Source organism: Ictalurus furcatus, chromosome 18 (assembly GCF_023375685.1).
Source record: "Ictalurus furcatus strain D&B chromosome 18, Billie_1.0, whole genome shotgun sequence".
In the NCBI taxonomy this organism is placed as follows: domain Eukaryota; kingdom Metazoa; phylum Chordata; class Actinopteri; order Siluriformes; family Ictaluridae; genus Ictalurus; species Ictalurus furcatus.
The window spans coordinates 17872037-17890673 of record NC_071272.1 but is presented as its reverse complement, the minus strand read 5'-3'; the positions used below and the strand labels follow the sequence as shown (position 1 = coordinate 17890673).

Below are 18637 nucleotides of genomic sequence, written 5' to 3'. Positions count from 1 at the left end.
GAGTGAAAAGGAATCTATACAGTGTATATATCAATTGGTTTCAGTTCTGAGAGCTTTAGAAACACTTACCTGAAACGTCTTGTTTCTCTGGAAATTTTGTGTACTACACTTAACTTTCACTGCATCCACTATCTGTACTGAAGTAAATATAAGAAAAGCTATGATTTTATCTTGATAATTAGAATAATACATTCGCATGGGTTATATATGGGCTATACTCCCTTGGTGTTCATACTTCTAATCTTAGTTGTTAATATATGCATATGTTATTGTTGCATAAAGCCCTACTGATACTTTGTTAACTATGCAGGATTAACACAAACAAAACCTCCATGTTCACAACACTAAATGAAACAATGTGAAAAATTTCAGTTCTTTTATTGTTGTACAGTTTTTTCATCTTGTGATAAAAGCGTTTGACATTTTCTAACTGCACAATTTCTATAACAATTTAGTAGCCATGGAATGATCCTGGTGTTGCTCTTGGACATATTACATCAATAACCTGAATACGTCTTGGATCCCACACACAATCTTCTTCTAGACCACTTGGAACCATGCCACATCTAGGAGGACACCAAGCAGTGTCGTACCCATGATCATGCCAGGTTTTCTGCATTGGGTGACCTTGACGATCGATTTTCTTCACTCTCCCAACATTGACTCTCACCCTTATAACAACTCTCTGGTGCTCAGGCAGCTCCAAAGGGTATCTACTGGCCTTATTAAGATCCCGACTGAGGTACACACCACGCCCTAACATGCCGACTTCAGATTGTTTAAAGCCGTTTCTCATGATTTGGGCAGCAGCATATTGAGAGGTACCGTGATACATTCGGTACACTTTCCCATCAGCAGGTACAGAGAAGCTCTGGAGACAGGGAACTCCTGGACCCAAATCATCTTCAGCCCACATGATAATGTTTACAGACGTATATACAGGAAACTGTATTTGGGTGAGAGGAAAATTTAAGGATAATTAAATAGTGTGGAAAGTCACAGATCTTTGTACAGTGCTTGAAAACTTGGTGGAAGAAGCCAAAGAGCAAGGATAGGAGATGTTTACTAAATAAAAACTCTCTCTCAAGTTCATCTTGAATATTACTATTTCTCGGAAACTGTATATAATTATAAGGAGACATGATTGCTAAGTAGTCACTGTACTGTACCTGTAATGCATTATGTATAATTTAATGAAACAATGCTGTAAAACGTGTTAAGTGTATAAGGAAATAAAAATGCAAGTGTGCTTACCTCTGTAATGACACGTCAGGTCTGACTGAGCTCATTCTGTGAGAGGGGTTATAAACGAAACACAAAGACGATGTTGTGGGGGGTTTCCATTGAACTTCCTGTTTTGTTTAAAACACAGCGCTGTTTGCAGATGACAAGAACACTTTGTAAGATTATGCAAAAATAATCATAATAGTAATTTTCTGACTTGATTTTTTTCCAATGAGAGACTGCAATCAAAGTTGCATGGTTTAGTATTAGTTAGTGTAGTATTATAGAAGTTGTGCAATTGATTTCAAATTAAAAACTTTTTTTAAAAAAACATTCAATACCTTAGAATATCTAAAAACATCTAACAGATGTATCAGGTGTGTTTTACAATTTAGTCTAGATGTTAGGTCTTGTATTAATGTACTATTACTGTATACTGGGTTAGGCTGTGTTATACTGTAAATCCCACACACTCTATGATTTCAGACTCCTGAAGACAATGCTATGGCAAAGGAAGTCAAAGCTTAGTCATGCCCATCTACTGGGCTGCTCCAAAAGTATTTTGCATATTTTTCCACAGGAAATGAGCACAAGAGCAACAAAAAATAACACCAGCCAAAGCTCATAGCACAGCCAGACAAGACACAAATGTAAAAATGTAGCTTTCTTAAACACATACGCAGAAAAATCTAAGGAATATATATTTCCCGCTTCATCAGAAGAGCTCTTATTTTAGCCCAAATAATAATTGAAAACTTCAGTTTATATAGGTCATGTATGCTACATACTCCCACAGCTTTCTTATTTCTGATCTAAGTAATAATACATGTACCTTACTGTTTCATATAAGGTATATAATAAGTAAAGAATAGAACATACATCTAAATGTGTTTTATAGGTTAGTCCAGTTCTCACATCTTTGATTTAATATGTATTATTGAGTAAGGCCTACTTTTCATTGTGCATGTTGTAAACCTTATACACACTCTGACCACTTACACGCTGACTGTTACTACTTACAATCATGATACACCCATATAGACACAAAGTCATATTTATCTTATCATTCATACCACATTTACACAAGCCCCAGGTTGAAGAAATGAAAGTGAAAATGAAGTTTTCTTCAACAGCTAATGAATATAGATTTTTCTTATCATCAGCTCTGACTTTAGAACAGATGATTATGGGAATCATTTCATTTTACCCCAAAAAATATAGATTTTATTTGAGTTAGGTGTGGTATACTCTCATCTTATTATTACTTACTTATAATAAATATATGTCATTGTTACATAAAAAAAACTGTGTGGAAAAAAGAACTTCTGTGTGAAAATCCAGAAAGAAATAAAATAGTGAAGATGTTTTCAGTTCTTTTATTAATTTACAGTCATTTTAGACTTGAAACTTTGACAGTGTTGATTTTATCTTCTGTAAACACTGATACATATTTACAACATTTTAACAGTCATGGAATGGTCCTACTGTTATTCGTGGACGAATTATATCAATAACCTCAACACGTGCTGGATCCCACACACAATCTTCTTCTAGACCACTTCGAACCATGCCACATCCAGGAGGACACCAAGCAGTGTCGTACCCATGATCATGCCAGGTTTTCTGCAGTGGGTGACCTTGACGATCGATTTTCTTCACTCTCCCAACATTGACTCTCACCCTTATAACAACTCTCTGGTGCTCAGGCAGCTCCAAAGGGTATCTACTGGCCTTATTAAGATCCCGACTGAGGTACACACCACGCCCTAACATGCCGACTTCAGATTGTTTAAAGCCGTTTCTCATGATTTGGGCAGCAGCATATTGAGAGGTACCGTGATACATTCGGTACACTTTCCCATCAGCAGGTACAGAGAAGCTCTGGAGACAGGGAACTCCTGGACCCAAATCATCTTCAGCCCACATGATAATGTTTACAGACGTATATACAGGAAACTGTATTTGGGTGAGAGGAAAATTTAAGGATAATTAAATAGTGTGGAAAGTCACAGATCTTTGTACAGTGCTTGAAAACTTGGTGGAAGAAGACAAAGAGCAAGGATAGGAGATGTTTACTAAATAAAAACTCTCTCTCAAGTTCATCTTGAATATTACTATTTCTCAGAAACTGTATATAATTATAAGGAGACATGATTGCTAAGTAGTCACTGTACTGTACCTGTGATGCATTATGTATAATTTAATGAAACAATGCTGTAAAACGTGTTAAGTGTATAAGGAAATAAAAATGCAAGTGTGCTTACCTCTGTAATGACACGTCAGGTCTGACTGAGCTCATTCTGTGAGAGGGGTTATAAACGAAACACAAAGACGATGTTGCTGGGGGTTTCCATTGAATTTCCTGTTTCGTTTAAAACACAGCGCTGTTTGCAGATGACAAGAACATTTTGTAAGATTATGCAAAAATAATCATAATAGTAATTTTCTGACCTGATTTTTTTTCCAATGAGAGACTGCAATCAAAGTTGCATGGTTTAGTATTAGTTAGTGTAGTATTATAGAAGTTGTGCAATTGATTTCAAATTAAAAACTTTTTTTAAAAAAACATTCAATACCTTAGAATATCTAAAAACATCTAACAGATGTATCAGGTGTGTTTTACAATTTAGTCTAGATGTCAGGTCTTGTATTAATGTACTATTACTGTATACTGGGTTAGGCTGTGTTATACTGTAAATCCCACACACTCTATGATTTCAGACTCCTGAAGACAATGTTATAGCCAAAGGAAGTCAAAGCTTAGTCATGCCCATCTACTGGGCTGCTCCAAAAGTATTTTGCATATTTTTCCACAGGAAATGAGCACAAGAGCAACAAAAAATAACACCAGCCAAAGCTCATAGCACAGCCAGACAAGACACAAATGTAAAAATGTAGCTTTCTTAAACACATACGCAGAAAAATCTAAGGAATATATATTTCCCGCTTCATCAGAAGAGCTCTTATTTTAGCCCAAATAATAATTGAAAACTTCAGTTTATATAGGTCATGTATGCTACATACTCCCACAGCTTTCTTATTTCTGATCTAAGTAATAATACATGTACCTTACTGTTTCATATAAGGTATATAATAAGTAAATAATAGAACATGCATCTAAATGTGTTTTATAGGTTAGTCCAGTTCTCACATCTTTGATTTAATATGCATTATTGAGTAAGGCCTACTTTTCATTGTGCATGTTGTAAACCTTATACACACTCTGACCACTTACATGCTGACTGTTACTACTTACAATCATGATACACCCATATAGACACAAAGTCATATTTATCTTATCATTCATACCACATTTACACAAGCCCCAGGTTGAAGAAATGAAAGTGAAAATGAAGTTTTCTTCAACAGCTAATGAATATAGATTTTTCTTATCATCAGCTCTGACTTTAGAACAGATGATTATGGGAATCATTTCATTTTACCCCAAAAAATATAGATTTTATTTGAGTTAGGTGTGGTATACTCTCATCTTATTATTACTTACTTATAATAAATATATGTCATTGTTACATAAAAAAAACTGTGTGGAAAAAAGAACTTCTGTGTGAAAATCCAGAAAGAAATAAAATAGTGAAGATGTTTTCAGTTCTTTTATTAATTTACAGTCATTTTAGACTTGAAACTTTGACAGTGTTGATTTTATCTTCTGTAAACACTGATACATATTTACAACATTTTAACAGTCATGGAATGGTCCTACTGTTATTCGTGGACGAATTATATCAATAACCTCAACACGTGCTGGATCCCACACACAATCTTCTTCTAGACCACTTCGAACCATGCCACATCCAGGAGGACACCAAGCAGTGTCGTACCCATGATCATGCCAGGTTTTCTGCAGTGGGTGACGTTGACGATCGATTTTCTTTACTTTCCCAACATTGACTCTCACCCTTATAACAACTCTCTGGTGCTCAGGCAGATCCAAAGGGTATCTACTGGCCTTATTAAGATCCCGACTGAGGTACACACCACGCCCTAGCATGCCATCTGCAGATTGTCTAAAGCCATTTAACATGATTTGGGCAGCAGCCTGTATAGAGGTACCGTGATACATTCGGTACACTTTCCCATCAGCAGGTTCAGAGAAGCTTTCAAGACAGGGAACTCCTGGACCCAAATCATCTTCAGCCCACATGATGATGTTTACAGAAGAGTATTCAGATCACTGCAATTGAGGAAGAGGAAATTTAAGCATAATTAAATAGTGGGTAATGTCAAAGACTTTCAATCTTTGCATGAAAGTACAGGGTAACAAATATTGTTATTTGCATGATGAATATCTAGACATTATAATTCATACAGAGACTGAAATCATTAAAATAAATGACATCACAGTAAAGAATAAGTAGTTAATTAAGTTCAAAGTAATTATAAATGTGTCTTTACAATGAATTACGAGCATGATATATTACTCTGTAATTATTTATAAAAAACGGAGAATTACTATGTAGTCACTGTAAAATAAACAACAAATACACTGTAAAACAAGGAAGTTATTTGCTCAATTTGCTTACCTCAGGAACGACACAGTTAGTCTGACTGAGCTGGTTCTGTGAGTGGGTTAATAAAGGAAACCTACAGAGGGTGTGTTTGACTTTTTTTTTTTTTTTGCACAGCATAATGCACTTATATACCTGTTTATCCTGAAGGACAGTTGAACAACAGGTAGAACTTTATAAAACTATATAGAAGTTTGTGTGTTTGGAAAAAAATATTTTTTAAAAAACTATTGCACAAATATATTTTATTATTATTATTATTATTATTATTATTATTATTATTATTATTATTATTACTATTCCCAATAAAAAAACAGCAGCCCAGAAAGTTAAAGTATCCTCATGTCATGAAGTTTATGTGATTAAATAATTTTTGACCGAAATTCCAAATATTGAACCTCATAATGGTGAGGTCATGACACTGCATACATAAACCAAACTGTGTTTTTTCAATAAAATGAATAGATTTCAATTATATGTTTGGCCTACACTTCTCTGATAAAAAAGTCAAATAAATGTAATATTATTTAGATTATTTTTCCCTTGTTTCAGAAAACCACATTGTCACTTTCATTTCTTCAGTTTGTAGCTTGCAAGGGTGTGGCTTTGCCTGGTGTGTAGGTGCGGTGTGACCATTTCCTGGGTTTTTATGAGACATTTTTCTGGTTAAAACATTTTTGCCTAGCATATATTTGTTGGGGAATGACATGGGTTCAAGTCATTATAAATTCAAATCTTTGGTTTCTAATAATGTGCTCGTTCTTATATGGTATTGTTTCAATAGCAACAGCTCATTCACAGGGACCTATATGGCAGACATGCTACATAATCTATAAATAGTAATAGTAATAAACTTTTTTTAATGTGTTGTTTAAAAAAAAAGATAGATTAAAGTTGACATGGTGAAGTTTTCTGTAAAGATCCATCTCAGGTTCACTGTATTGTTGTGCAATCCTGTCCAAATTAAGTCTATACATTCCTCTGAGTTGCTAATTATAGCAAAACTATACAATTTGCTATAAATGAATCATGCTGGTTTTTTATTCACTTTGATGCAAAATCACCATATATAACTGCAGCCTATACACCCAGATTAACACAAAGTTTAGTCATATTTATCTCTCTAATTTAACCACACCTACAAAAGCCACAAGCTGAAAAAATTCAAGTGAACTACAGCTAAAATTGGTATTAACTGATAATTATCATATATTCTTAAACGCATACACAGAAAAATCTAAGGAATATATATTTCCCGCTTCATCAGAAGAGCTCTTATTTTAGCCCAAATAATAATTGAAAACTTCAGTTTATATAGGTCATGTATGCTACATACTCCTACAGCTTTCTTATTTCTGATCTAAGTAATAATACATGTACTTTACTGTTACATATAAGGTATATAATAAGTAAAGAATAGAACATGCATCTAAATGTGTTTTATAGGTTAGTCCAGCTGTCACATCTTTGATTTAATATGTATTATTGAGTAAGGCCTACTTTTCATTGTGCATGTTGTAAACCTTATACACACTCTGACTACTTACACGCTGACTGTTATTACTTACAATCATGATACACCCATATAGACACAAAGTCATATTTATCTTATGATTCATACCACATTTACACAAGCCCCAGGTTGAAGAAATGAAAGTGAAAATGAAGTTTTCTTCAACAGCTAATGAATATAGATTTTTCTTATCATCAGCTCTGACTTTAGCACAGATGATTATTGGAATCATTTCATTTTATCCCAAAAAATATAGATTTCATTTGAGTTAGGTGTGGTATACTCTCATCTTATTTTGCTTACTTATAATAAATATATGTCATTGTTACATAAAAAAAAAACTGTGCGGAAAAAAGAACTTCTCAGCTAATTTTTGTTGTTAGTTATAAGAAATGTACATCACTCTGATATAAAACAACAGTGCCACAGACTCTGTGGGATTAAAAATAGCATTATCATATAATCACAGAATTTCTATGTTAAAACCCAGAAAGAACCAACAAGGTTATTTTTTAGTTCTTTTATTAGTTCAAAGTTATTTTAGACCTGGACTTTGACAATGTTGATTTTATATTTTAGAACTACTGATAGGAAGTTTTTACAACCATTTAACAGTCGTGGAATGTTGCGGATTATATTCGTGGACGAATTATATCAATGATCTGGATACGACTTGGATCCCACACACAATCTTCTTCCAGACCACTTGGAACCATGCCACATTTAGGAGGACACCAAGCAGTGTCGTACCCATGATCATGCCAGGTTTTCTGCAGTGGGTGACCTTGACGATCGATTTTCTTCACTCTCCCAACATTGACTCTCACCCTTATAACAACTCTCTGGTGCTCAGGCAGATCCAAAGGGTATCTACTGGCCTTATTAAGATCCCGACTGAGGTACACACCACGCCCTAGCATGCCGCCTGCAGATTGTTTAAAACCAGTCCTCATGATTTGGTCAGCAGCCTGTCGAGAGGTACCGTGATACATTCGGTACACTTTCCCATCAGTAGGTTCAGAGAAGCTCTGTAGACAGGGAACTCCTGGACCCAAATCATCTTCAGCCCACATGTTGAAATTCAGATGAGTATATACAGGAAACTGCATTTGGGCAAAAGGAAAATTTAAGAATAATTAAATAATGAGGAAAGTCACAGATCTTATATATTTGCATTTGATATATACTGTAAAAGGTATAAAAAAAAATTATGAATGAAACATTTGGGGGTGTACTGTTATAGGAAAATAATCAATAACATGCTGGTGTGATATGCCCCGACACAAGGCACAGTCTCTGTCACCACCCTGAAGTTGATTATTTTTCTATAATAGGATCTTCTTTTGTGTTTTATTCTTCTTATACCACAGCAATTTGCCAACATGTTTTTAAATTAAAGAATTATAAGTTATACTTTTATCCAAGTATTGTTACAGTTAATGTTTATTTCTTTACCTGGTGTACTAGTGTTGGTCTTGGACATATTACATCAATAACCTGAATACGTCTTGGATCCCACACACAATCTTCTTCTAGACCACTTGGAACCATGCCACATTGAGGAGGACACCAAGCAGTGTCGTACCCATGATCATGCCAGGTTTTCTGCAGTGGGTGACCTTGACGATCGATTTTCTTTACTTTCCCAACATTGACTCTCACCCTTATAACAACTCTCTGGTGCTCAGGAAGATCCAAAGGGTATCTACTGGCCTTATTAAGATCCCGACTGAGGTACACACCACACCCTAACATGCCGCCTGGAGATTGTTTAAAACCGGTTCTCTTGATTTGGTCAGCAGCCTGTCGAGAGGTACCGTGATACATTCGATACACTTTCCCATCAGCAGGTACAGAGAAGCTTTCAAGAGAGGGAACTCCTGGACTCAAATCATCTTCAGCCCACATGATGATGTTTACAGAAGAGTATTCAGATCACTGCAACTGGGGAAGAGGAAATTTAAGCATAATTAAATAGTGGGTAATGTCAAAGACTTTCAATCTTTGCATGAAAGTACAGGGTAACAAATTTTGTTATTTGCATGATGAATATCTAGATGTTACAATTAATTCAGAGACTGAGATCATTAAAATAAATGACACCACAGTAAAGTATAAGTAGTCAAAGGTCATGGTAATTGCTATTCTAAGAACTGATTTCCTAAAATCATTTAAGTCTCTGAAAAATTAATTACAAACATGATATATTACTCTGCAACTATTTATATAAACAAGGGAGAATGTGTATGTAGTCACCTTAAAATAAAAAACAAAAAGGAAATGAATTACTCATTGCTTACCTCCAGAACGACACAGTTGTTCTGACTGAGCTGTCCCGAGAGTCGGTTTATAAAGGAAATATACAGGGTGTGTCTTTATATGCCAAAGGTCGCTCTAGGGCTCAGGTGCCATACTACAAATTAATATATGCAGATTTTATTACTAAATTTAAAAACTTAAATATTGATTTGGTAAATAACTCTAATAAAAAGATTTACCTGATAATCATTGATAAAATGTATGGTAAACCGCTAGAATTTAGGAACTTGGAAAAGGATCAAAATATAAACTGTTTTAAAAATTTACAAAGTAAAATAATATCTGAAAATATTAGAGACACATCTTGGCTAGTAGCTGTTAGAAGACTACCTGTAAGGGTTGTAGTCAAGTGGAGCTGCTTTGTTAAAACAACTGTATGCCCTATGCCAGGATTCGAATATGAAGAAACAATTGAACATTTCCTTCTAGATTGCTAGCCTTCAAAAGAGGTGTGGGACAAAATGAAAACGATAGGTTTAATGATAGAAATAAACATGGTTTCAGTTTTTTATGGTATTTTTAAAGAAAACGTGTCCAAAAGTGAGTATGACTTCTTATGGTATATCATGTGTTTGATTAAATCAAAACTGTGGAAAACACGATGCAGAATGACTATTGACCAACAATTTTTATCAAGTGATGTAGTTTTTAAAAGTATTCGAACAGAACTGAAAAGAGAAAAAATCTAGCAAATTCTTGTTCAAAGACCAAAGTGTATGGGACGCGATTATTTTATAGTTCGATTTTTCATGAACTTATGAGTGTATGAATTTGTACTGTGTTGTTGATAATTATGTAAATGTGTGAAACTCTTTTCCAATAAAGTATATTTAAGAAAAAAAAAAGAAACTGCATGATGCACTTACACACCTTACACTCCGCCAGTGAAAAAGTTTATGTACGTTACCTGTTTTCACCCATCAATGTAGCAAAACTACAAGAATGCAATACATAAATAAGGCATTCAAACTGGCATCCCACAGGGATCAACCAGTCTGGCCCTCTGAGTGACACACCTCACTTTGATATCAGTCATGCCTCATGGTTGCAAAAACATAGCAATATAGGGTATAGTGATTTTTAATAGCAAGCCAGAATTTTTTTTTTCATAAAATGCCTCATTGTGTCGCACAGCCTGTCGAGAGGTACCGTGATACATTCAGTACACTTGATTAGGTTTACAGAGTATATTCAGATCACTGCAACTGGGGAAAAGGAAATTTAAGCAAAATTAAATATTGGGTAAAGTCAAAGACTTTAAATCTTTGCATTAAAGTAGAGGGTAACAAATATTGTTATTTGCATGAATAATAATAATAATAATAATAATAATAATAATAATAATAATAATAATAATTGTTATTATTATTATTATTATTATTATTATTATTATTATTATTATTATTATTATTATTCGCAATAAAAAACAGCAACCCAGAAAGTTAAAGCATCCTCATGTCATGAAGTTTATGTGGTTAAATAATTTTTGACTGAAATTCCAAATATTGAACCTCATAAGATAAGATAAGATAAGATAAGATAAGATAAGATAAGATAAACTTTATTGATCCCACACTGGGGAAATTCCCTCGTTACAGCAGCTCAATTACACAAAAAACAGATAGGAAAGAATACACATTAAATAGGAATAGAATTGAAATAAAGTATCTAAAAATATATATATACAATAGGAATAGAAAAATAAGAATTAAATTAGTAAAAAAATAATAATAATGGTAATATGGACACTATGGACACCTCAATGTATGTGTATAATTTGAATATGTGCAGATGTGTAACACCTTGTTTATATACATGAGTGGATAAATGGATTATTAATAGAGGGCTGCACAACAAATAATAATAATGTGTGGGTTGCTGATGCGAAAAAACTGTTAGCAGTGCTACATTATGTTGTTGTTGCATTAAAGAGTCTGACTGCTGTAGGGATGAACGACCTGCGGTAGTGCTCTTTCTTGCATAGAGGGTGCAGCAGTCTGTTGCTGAAGGAGCTGCTCAGGGACCCCAGAACCTCGTACAGGGGGTGAGAGGAATTGCTCCATCTTAGCTAACATCCTCCTCTCCCCCACCACCTCTAAGCTGTCCAGAGGGTAGACCAGGACAGAGCTAGCCCTCTTGACCAGTTTGTTGAGGCGTTTCCTGTCCCTATCTGTGCACCCAACTCCCCAGCAAACTACTGCATAGAAGATAACAGATGTCACCACAGTGTCATAGAAAGTTTTAAGCAGGGTCCTGCACACACCAAAAGACCTCAGTCTCCTCAGCAGGTGGAGACGACTTTGGCCCTTTTTGTATAGGACATCTGAGTTTGTGGACCAGTCCAGTTTGTTGTTGAGGTGAACACCCAGGAATTTATATGTCTCCACCCTCTCGATATCAATACCTTGTATGCACACCTGTTTAGACCGGGTTGGCCTCCTGCAGAGGTCGAATACATCTCCTTTGTCTTGCCGGCGTTGAGGTAAAGGTGGTTTAATTCACACCAGTTGACAAAGTCAGCAATGACCTCCCGGAATTCCTGATCGTTCTCCTCTGATACTCGTCCAACAATGACCGTATCATCAGAGAACTTCTGCATGTGGCAGCTGTTAGTATTATATTTGAAGTCTGCTGTGTACAGGGTGAAGAGAAGTGGAGCGAGCACTGTACCCTGCGGTGCTCCCGTGCTGCTGACCACCACATCAGACATACAGTCCTGGAGCCTCACATACTGTGGTCTGTCAGTGAGATAGTTGGTGATCCATGCAGATAGGTGGTGATCAACTCCAGCTCTCAAAAGCTTCCCCCTAAGCAGTGATGGCTGAATTGTGTTGAAAGCACTGGAAAAATCAAAAAAACATCATCCTCACAGTGCTCCCAGTATTCTCCAGGTGTAGAAGTAACCTGTGCATCATGTACATAATGGCATCCTCAACCCCCATGCCTGGTCGGTAAGCAAACTGTAGAGGGTCTAGCTCTGTGTTCACTAGGGTCCGCAGCTGTCACAGTACAATTCTCTCCATGGACTTTATCAGGTGTGAAGTTAAGGCTACCGGTCTCATAATGGTGAGGTCATGACACTGCATACATAAACCACACTGTGTTTTTTACCTTACCTTTTTTATGATGTTTACAGAAGAGTATTCAGATCACTGCAACTGGGGAAGAGGAAATTTAAGCATAATTAAACAGTGGGTAATGTCAAAGACTTTAAATCTTTGCATTAAAGTACAGGGTAACAAATTTTGTTATTTGCATGATGAATATCTAGATGTTACAATTCATTCAGAGACTGAAATCATTAAAATAAATGACACCACAGTAAAGTATAAGTAGTCAAAGGTCATGGTAATTGCTATTCTAAGAACTGATTTCCTAAAATCATTTAAGTCTCTGAAAAATTAATTACAAACATGATATATTACTCCGCAACTATTTATATAAACAAGGGAGAATGTGTATGTAGTCACCTTAAAATAAAAAACAAAAAGGAAATGAATTACTCATTGCTTACCTCCAGAATGACACAGCTGTTCTGACTGAGCTGTCCTGAGAGTCGGTTTATAAAGGAAATGTACAGGGTGTGTATATAGGGTGTGTATACATATGCTTGAACATGCAAATTGCATGATGCACTTACACACCTTACACTCCCCCAGTGAAAAAGTTTTTTAAAAAGTGGTTAAATCATTTTTCACCACAATGGTTTAGTACCTTATAAATCTGGTCATTATAATACTGAAGTCAAGATATAGCATACAAAAACCAAACAGTGTTCAAACTTGTTTGGGTAAAAAATATATATATATTTTAAAAAAAGGTTTCTTGATTCTCTGGTAAAAACAATAAATAATAATAATAAATAAATAAATATAAATATTTAATACTTTAGGTTTTTCTAGTGTTATGGGATCTTAGGGTGTGGCTTGCATGGATGTGGTATGATCTTTGCCTGGTCTGTAGTTGTGGTATAACTTTTAGCTGGGTTTTTTTTTTAGCATGTTTTTGTTTGGGTATGATCCAAGTCAGTTATAAATTAACCTATACCACAGTGCTGTTGAATTCTTGCTTCTGATTGTCAGAAGGTGTTTTATTATTTTTTTAATAACAGCAGTCCTGACAATAGTGCTATAACATAATCTAAGTCATAATAAACAAATCCTTAAAGAAGCATTCTGACATAAAACTAGAATTAAAAAAAAAAAATGTGTCATGGTATGTGGGTATTCTGTGGCACTGTTGTTTTTATGTCAGAGTGATGTACATTTCTTATAACTAAGAACAAAAATAAGCTGACACCTTTGGTAACTGTGTAATAATTGTGCAATTTAAAGGTTTATGTTGTAAAATAGACAGTTATGAACCATACTTATTACAGCTCATAACTGTCTAATTTAAAGGTTTATATTATAATAATTACAGCTCATAACACTCTAATTTAAATTTTTATGTTGTAAAATAGGCAGTTATGAACCGCACGTATTACAGCTCATAACTGTCTAATGAAAAGTTTATGTTGTAAAATAGACCGTTATGAACCGTACTTATGCACCGACAAAGTGCAATCCTGTACAAGTTAAAACGTTGATACCGTATTTTTTTACGGTAAAGTTCTAGCAACCACAGCTGCTGGTTTTTTACCGTAAATTTCACTTCTTTTTTTTTACAGTATAGGATCTTAGACATGAATGGAAGGTTTGATATTGGCCTGTAGTTAAACTGACAGGGGTCAAGTTCAGGTTTTTTTAATCTGGGTTTTGATAACTGCTAGTTTGAAAGATTTATGTAGTTAGTCAGTGCTAAAGGAGAACTCATTATTTTTTAGAAGTGCTTCTGGAATTATCTGCTTGAAGAAACATGTAGGTAAAGGAACTAGTAAATTGATGGTGGTGCAGGGACAAAAAGCCTTAGGAGAGAGACCAATGTTTAGTGTGTAATATGTAATACTGTGGAGGTAACTGTAAATAGTTCATCATACTGTTAATGTGTTTCTTTTCCTATTTCATCTACTTCTGGAGCATGACAAGTCTTGCACTTTCACTCCTCAATGTATATCTTGGTGACAGGCTGTAACTTAGAAAGTGTCTAGATGGAACTGACATTTAATTGTCTTCACATGCATTTTCTAGCAGCGTTGACAATATATCCTTCATATGACATGCTCCAATAAAATGGTGTGTCCGATAAACACACCAAGATGCCATGAGTGCATACAGCAACATGGCTGTGGACCATGCTAAAGTGGACCTCATTAACCCAGGTCTAGATGATGGGCCATATGTCATTATTAGGTATTCTCAGTACCCTTCCGGATGCCGATAGGATAAGATTCTCATTTGTCAAACTTGAAGCAGTAATCTGCTCCACTCAGATGCTCCAGTGTGCCAAGTACCAAAGGCAAGGAGTGATAAAAAATTAAATGCATCAGGAGCTTGTCATTATATTTATCATAGCCACCATCTTGTCCACAGAGAGTGCTCAGGAGCATGGAAAAGTAGCCCTGGCAGTCACACAGTCTATCATAGGACATGTGACAATCCTCAGTCAGGGTCCATAGTGGACCTTCAGTGGGGTGATCAAACATGACCAAAATGAGGTTCTTTTTTGCATATGGCTGTAGCTAATCTCCCAGGCATTCCCATAATGCTCGTTGAAAATTATTTTTACTTCACGAATGCCTTTTCTTGATGGCAGGTCAGAATCTACAGATGCGAAAGTATACTGAATGTATTATGGTGGAGCAGATAAGGATCCTGTCCATGTCACCTTATACCATATGACTATGCCTCCAGGTAAGAAGTAAACCACTGCCATTCTGTGCTGTGAATTCCAAGACTCATTAGGATAGACAGAAGAGTCTTGTACTTGTGTCTACATACATAACTTATACCAATAATTTGGAATGTCTGGAGGCATACATACATAAATGATTCCAATTTGGTTTTGATAAGCTCATGATTATTATCTGATGATGATCTTTGTGAGCATCTTTGTGTGTATGAAAATTAGAGGTTTTCATGTCCCTGACTATCATTTTCACTTTTGTTTCTACAGCTCGTGTTTCTGTAGGGCTGGCTCTTTTTTGCATTTTTATGCAAAACAGTCTGGTTGACCAAACCAGTAATGTACTCACCAGACGTTGTTTCCTTGGCTCAGCAATAGTGATGCATGTGTTTGCTGAAAGTCAGCCAGTAGATATGACATTGCTTTTGTAACATAAAACAAACATAGAATATATGGCCATCCAATATATTGACTAATAAAGAAAATGTGGACCATTAGTCCATATTACAAAGAGACCAACAGAATAAGAAAAAAGAACTAAAGTCCTCACTTTCGCATGTGTAAAATTTTTACATGAGGTCTGTTATAACACGGTAAATGTCTTATTTGCAATGCTTCACTGTTCTTATTTGCTGCACACATTGTTTTGTTTGTGTGCAAGTGCATTGACATGAACACTTTCTGCACAAAAGATATCAGCAAAATAAACATGAGGAATAAAAAAAAAATGCGGAAGTTAATTTTTTACTTTCGTACCTTGCTTTTGTTTGGCAGGTATGCACATGATTAGTATATAATGACTCTTTTTAAATGGCAGAGCACAGGTGTTTGTTATCAAAGTATATATTTGTGTGTTCTGTTTCATGTGTTATTTTGGCTTCCTGTTTCAGTCTTCCTCATAAGTAAGAGCAACAAAAGATTTTTCCTCAATAAGGTCAATAAAATGAGTAGTGTCTGCCATATCATGCTAAAGCTGCTAGTAGATCGTTCCAAAGAAAACACAAATAATCAAACATAACTTTATATTCAGAATTTATGTACAATATTTAACAATTAAAAAAACAATATAACAAGCTATGGTAGTGTTTAAAATTGTTCTGGATTAGTCTACTGACAACTACGGTGGCTCCATGCACTCTGCAAGTCTGACTGGTGCCAATAAGTTTAAGTATGTGATGTCAGTCATGTTCATTAAAGTTTCAGTGATTGGTTACGAGGTTCAACTCATATAAGAGATCTCCCATTCATCAGATGAAGAAAGTATTTACTAAAATTTACTAACTAAACAAATAAACTTTGGAAATTTGATCACTGCTTCTGCAGATGACAGATCCACAGGGAGTTACAACAGTAGAATGGCTCCTGTTGCTGTATCCTAGATGTCTCACTGAGGACATTTGTCTCCTTTTGGAATGTTGCTGTATATATATTCCCTTACTGGGAGGCTCTGTAACATCCTTTGCTGGTGTCTTGGCCACACTGCTGGCAGAGTCAGGCTCTGGGGCTTTTGGTGGCTCAGGAAGGTGGCGTTTTTGCTCAAAACTTTTCTGCCAGGTGTTCCCCACGAAGGTCAGAAGAGGCAGAGTTCAGGTTCGCTGGAATGGTGTACGTGTTAGTGCCATACCTTTAGGTCAGTGCTCACAAAGTACTAAGAGATGTACTCTGTATGGTTCGACTGTGTCTGGCCAGTGCAGAAGTCTTAAGAGTAGCTTATACTTTCATGGAAGTTAGTGGCTTATGAGCCTTCTCCAGCTTATTCAGGGTATTTTGTGGAGTAAAATGCTAGCCCAGCTAATGTAAATGTATTGCCCTTACATAGTCACAATGTTTCCTGATTTCCCATGTCTCGTCATAACTTTACTTGTGGTTGAGATGCAAAAGGGAAACATATTTCAGTTCAGGGACTCGGGGCACAAGGTGGGGGACACCCTGGACGAGGTGCCAACCTTTCGTAGGGCACAATCGCACACACACATATTTAGAGATGCCAGTCGCACACAACGCATGTCTTTGGAATGGGGAAGGAAGCCGGAGTACCCGGAGGAAACCCTGAAGCACGGGGAGAGCTTGCAAGCTCCGTGCAAACAGGGCGGTGGTGCAAGGCAAACATGCTAACCACTAAGCCACAGTGCCCCTGTTGTGGAGTCTTCTTTAGCAAAAATAAAAACTTCTGAATCTTGAGGTTTTTGATGGCAAAAAGAGATTAGTCTTTTATCATAGTAACAAGAGCCGAGTTGGTTTGCAAAGCGATTGCCGGACACCATCTTGATACAGTATTTTTTATAAACTTTCAAAACAAAGACTCTCTACAGCTCATTCATCTGTTATTTGATAAGAGTATAAAGGAAGGCTTTTAGCAAACTAACACACATGTCCTTGAACATTAGTGCATCTTCTCTAACACAGCTGGCCTTGTCAGTACATGCATATTCTGTATTTTTCTAACTTCTGCACTTTGAACAATGGACCACTCGTAAAGCTTGGCAATGGTAGTGGATACACGCTAAGGAATAACAAATTCCAAGCTATCAAAAACATACAGAAGACAGCCTCAATTGTATTCAAAAAGATACAAACTACTGTAGGAGTGAGAAACGTATACTCTGTGATTTCCCACAAGCTGGAGTTACATGAACTTGTCCTAGTTTCACCTACATAAATATTCACTTATTATTTTCTGATTAATACATTTTCCGTGTACTATTACAACATAATCATGTTTAAATGCTGATTTAACACGAAGTCACTCTCTATTCACCGGTGAAATACATTTAAAAACCATTATTAGGCCTTTGATTGATTAAAACATTTCTTATCACTCTGATTATTTAAACCTTTGATTGGACCTGATGGATTACATAAAAATCATATTTAAATCCCATAGTCTGATCAAAGAAATTCTTCTGTACCCCTCAACTTAAAGTATTATCTTATATACGATATATACTTCTCATATCTTCTCACACTTAAGTTATGGAAAGAATGAAGAGTTTTTGACTCTTGATTTTGTTGGTACACAGATAAAGTGATTGATAGAGAAATTTGATGCTTCCCATTATGTATTAATGCAAAAAAGCAACAAAAAAAAGTGTTACATGTGCCGTTAGTACATATTCCTAATACTCCTTTAACTTCAATAGCTAAATTACTCAAGACAGTGAACTATTAGTTTCTTTAACAATCAGCCAGAATTTCGACGTCCAAAAGTGCCAGCTTTGGCGGTGAGGTTTTAGCTTTGGGCTCGTCACACAATTCCATTTTTCTAAATCGC

The 18637-nt window shown here is 35.7% G+C and overlaps 1 protein-coding gene across 1 annotated transcript; it reads right to left on the bottom strand.

Annotated features, from left to right (window-relative positions):
• Positions 1-2580: 2580 nt before the first annotated feature.
• gig2e (grass carp reovirus (GCRV)-induced gene 2e) lies at positions 2581-9578 on the bottom strand. Its single transcript, XM_053649258.1, is given in 5 exon segments — positions 2581-3119; positions 4960-5416; positions 7869-8366; positions 8719-9207; positions 9564-9578. Coding segments are annotated over 4 exon segments (1842 nt in total). The 5' UTR covers positions 9172-9207; positions 9564-9578; the 3' UTR covers positions 2581-2685.
• Positions 9579-18637: the final 9059 nt, after the last annotated feature.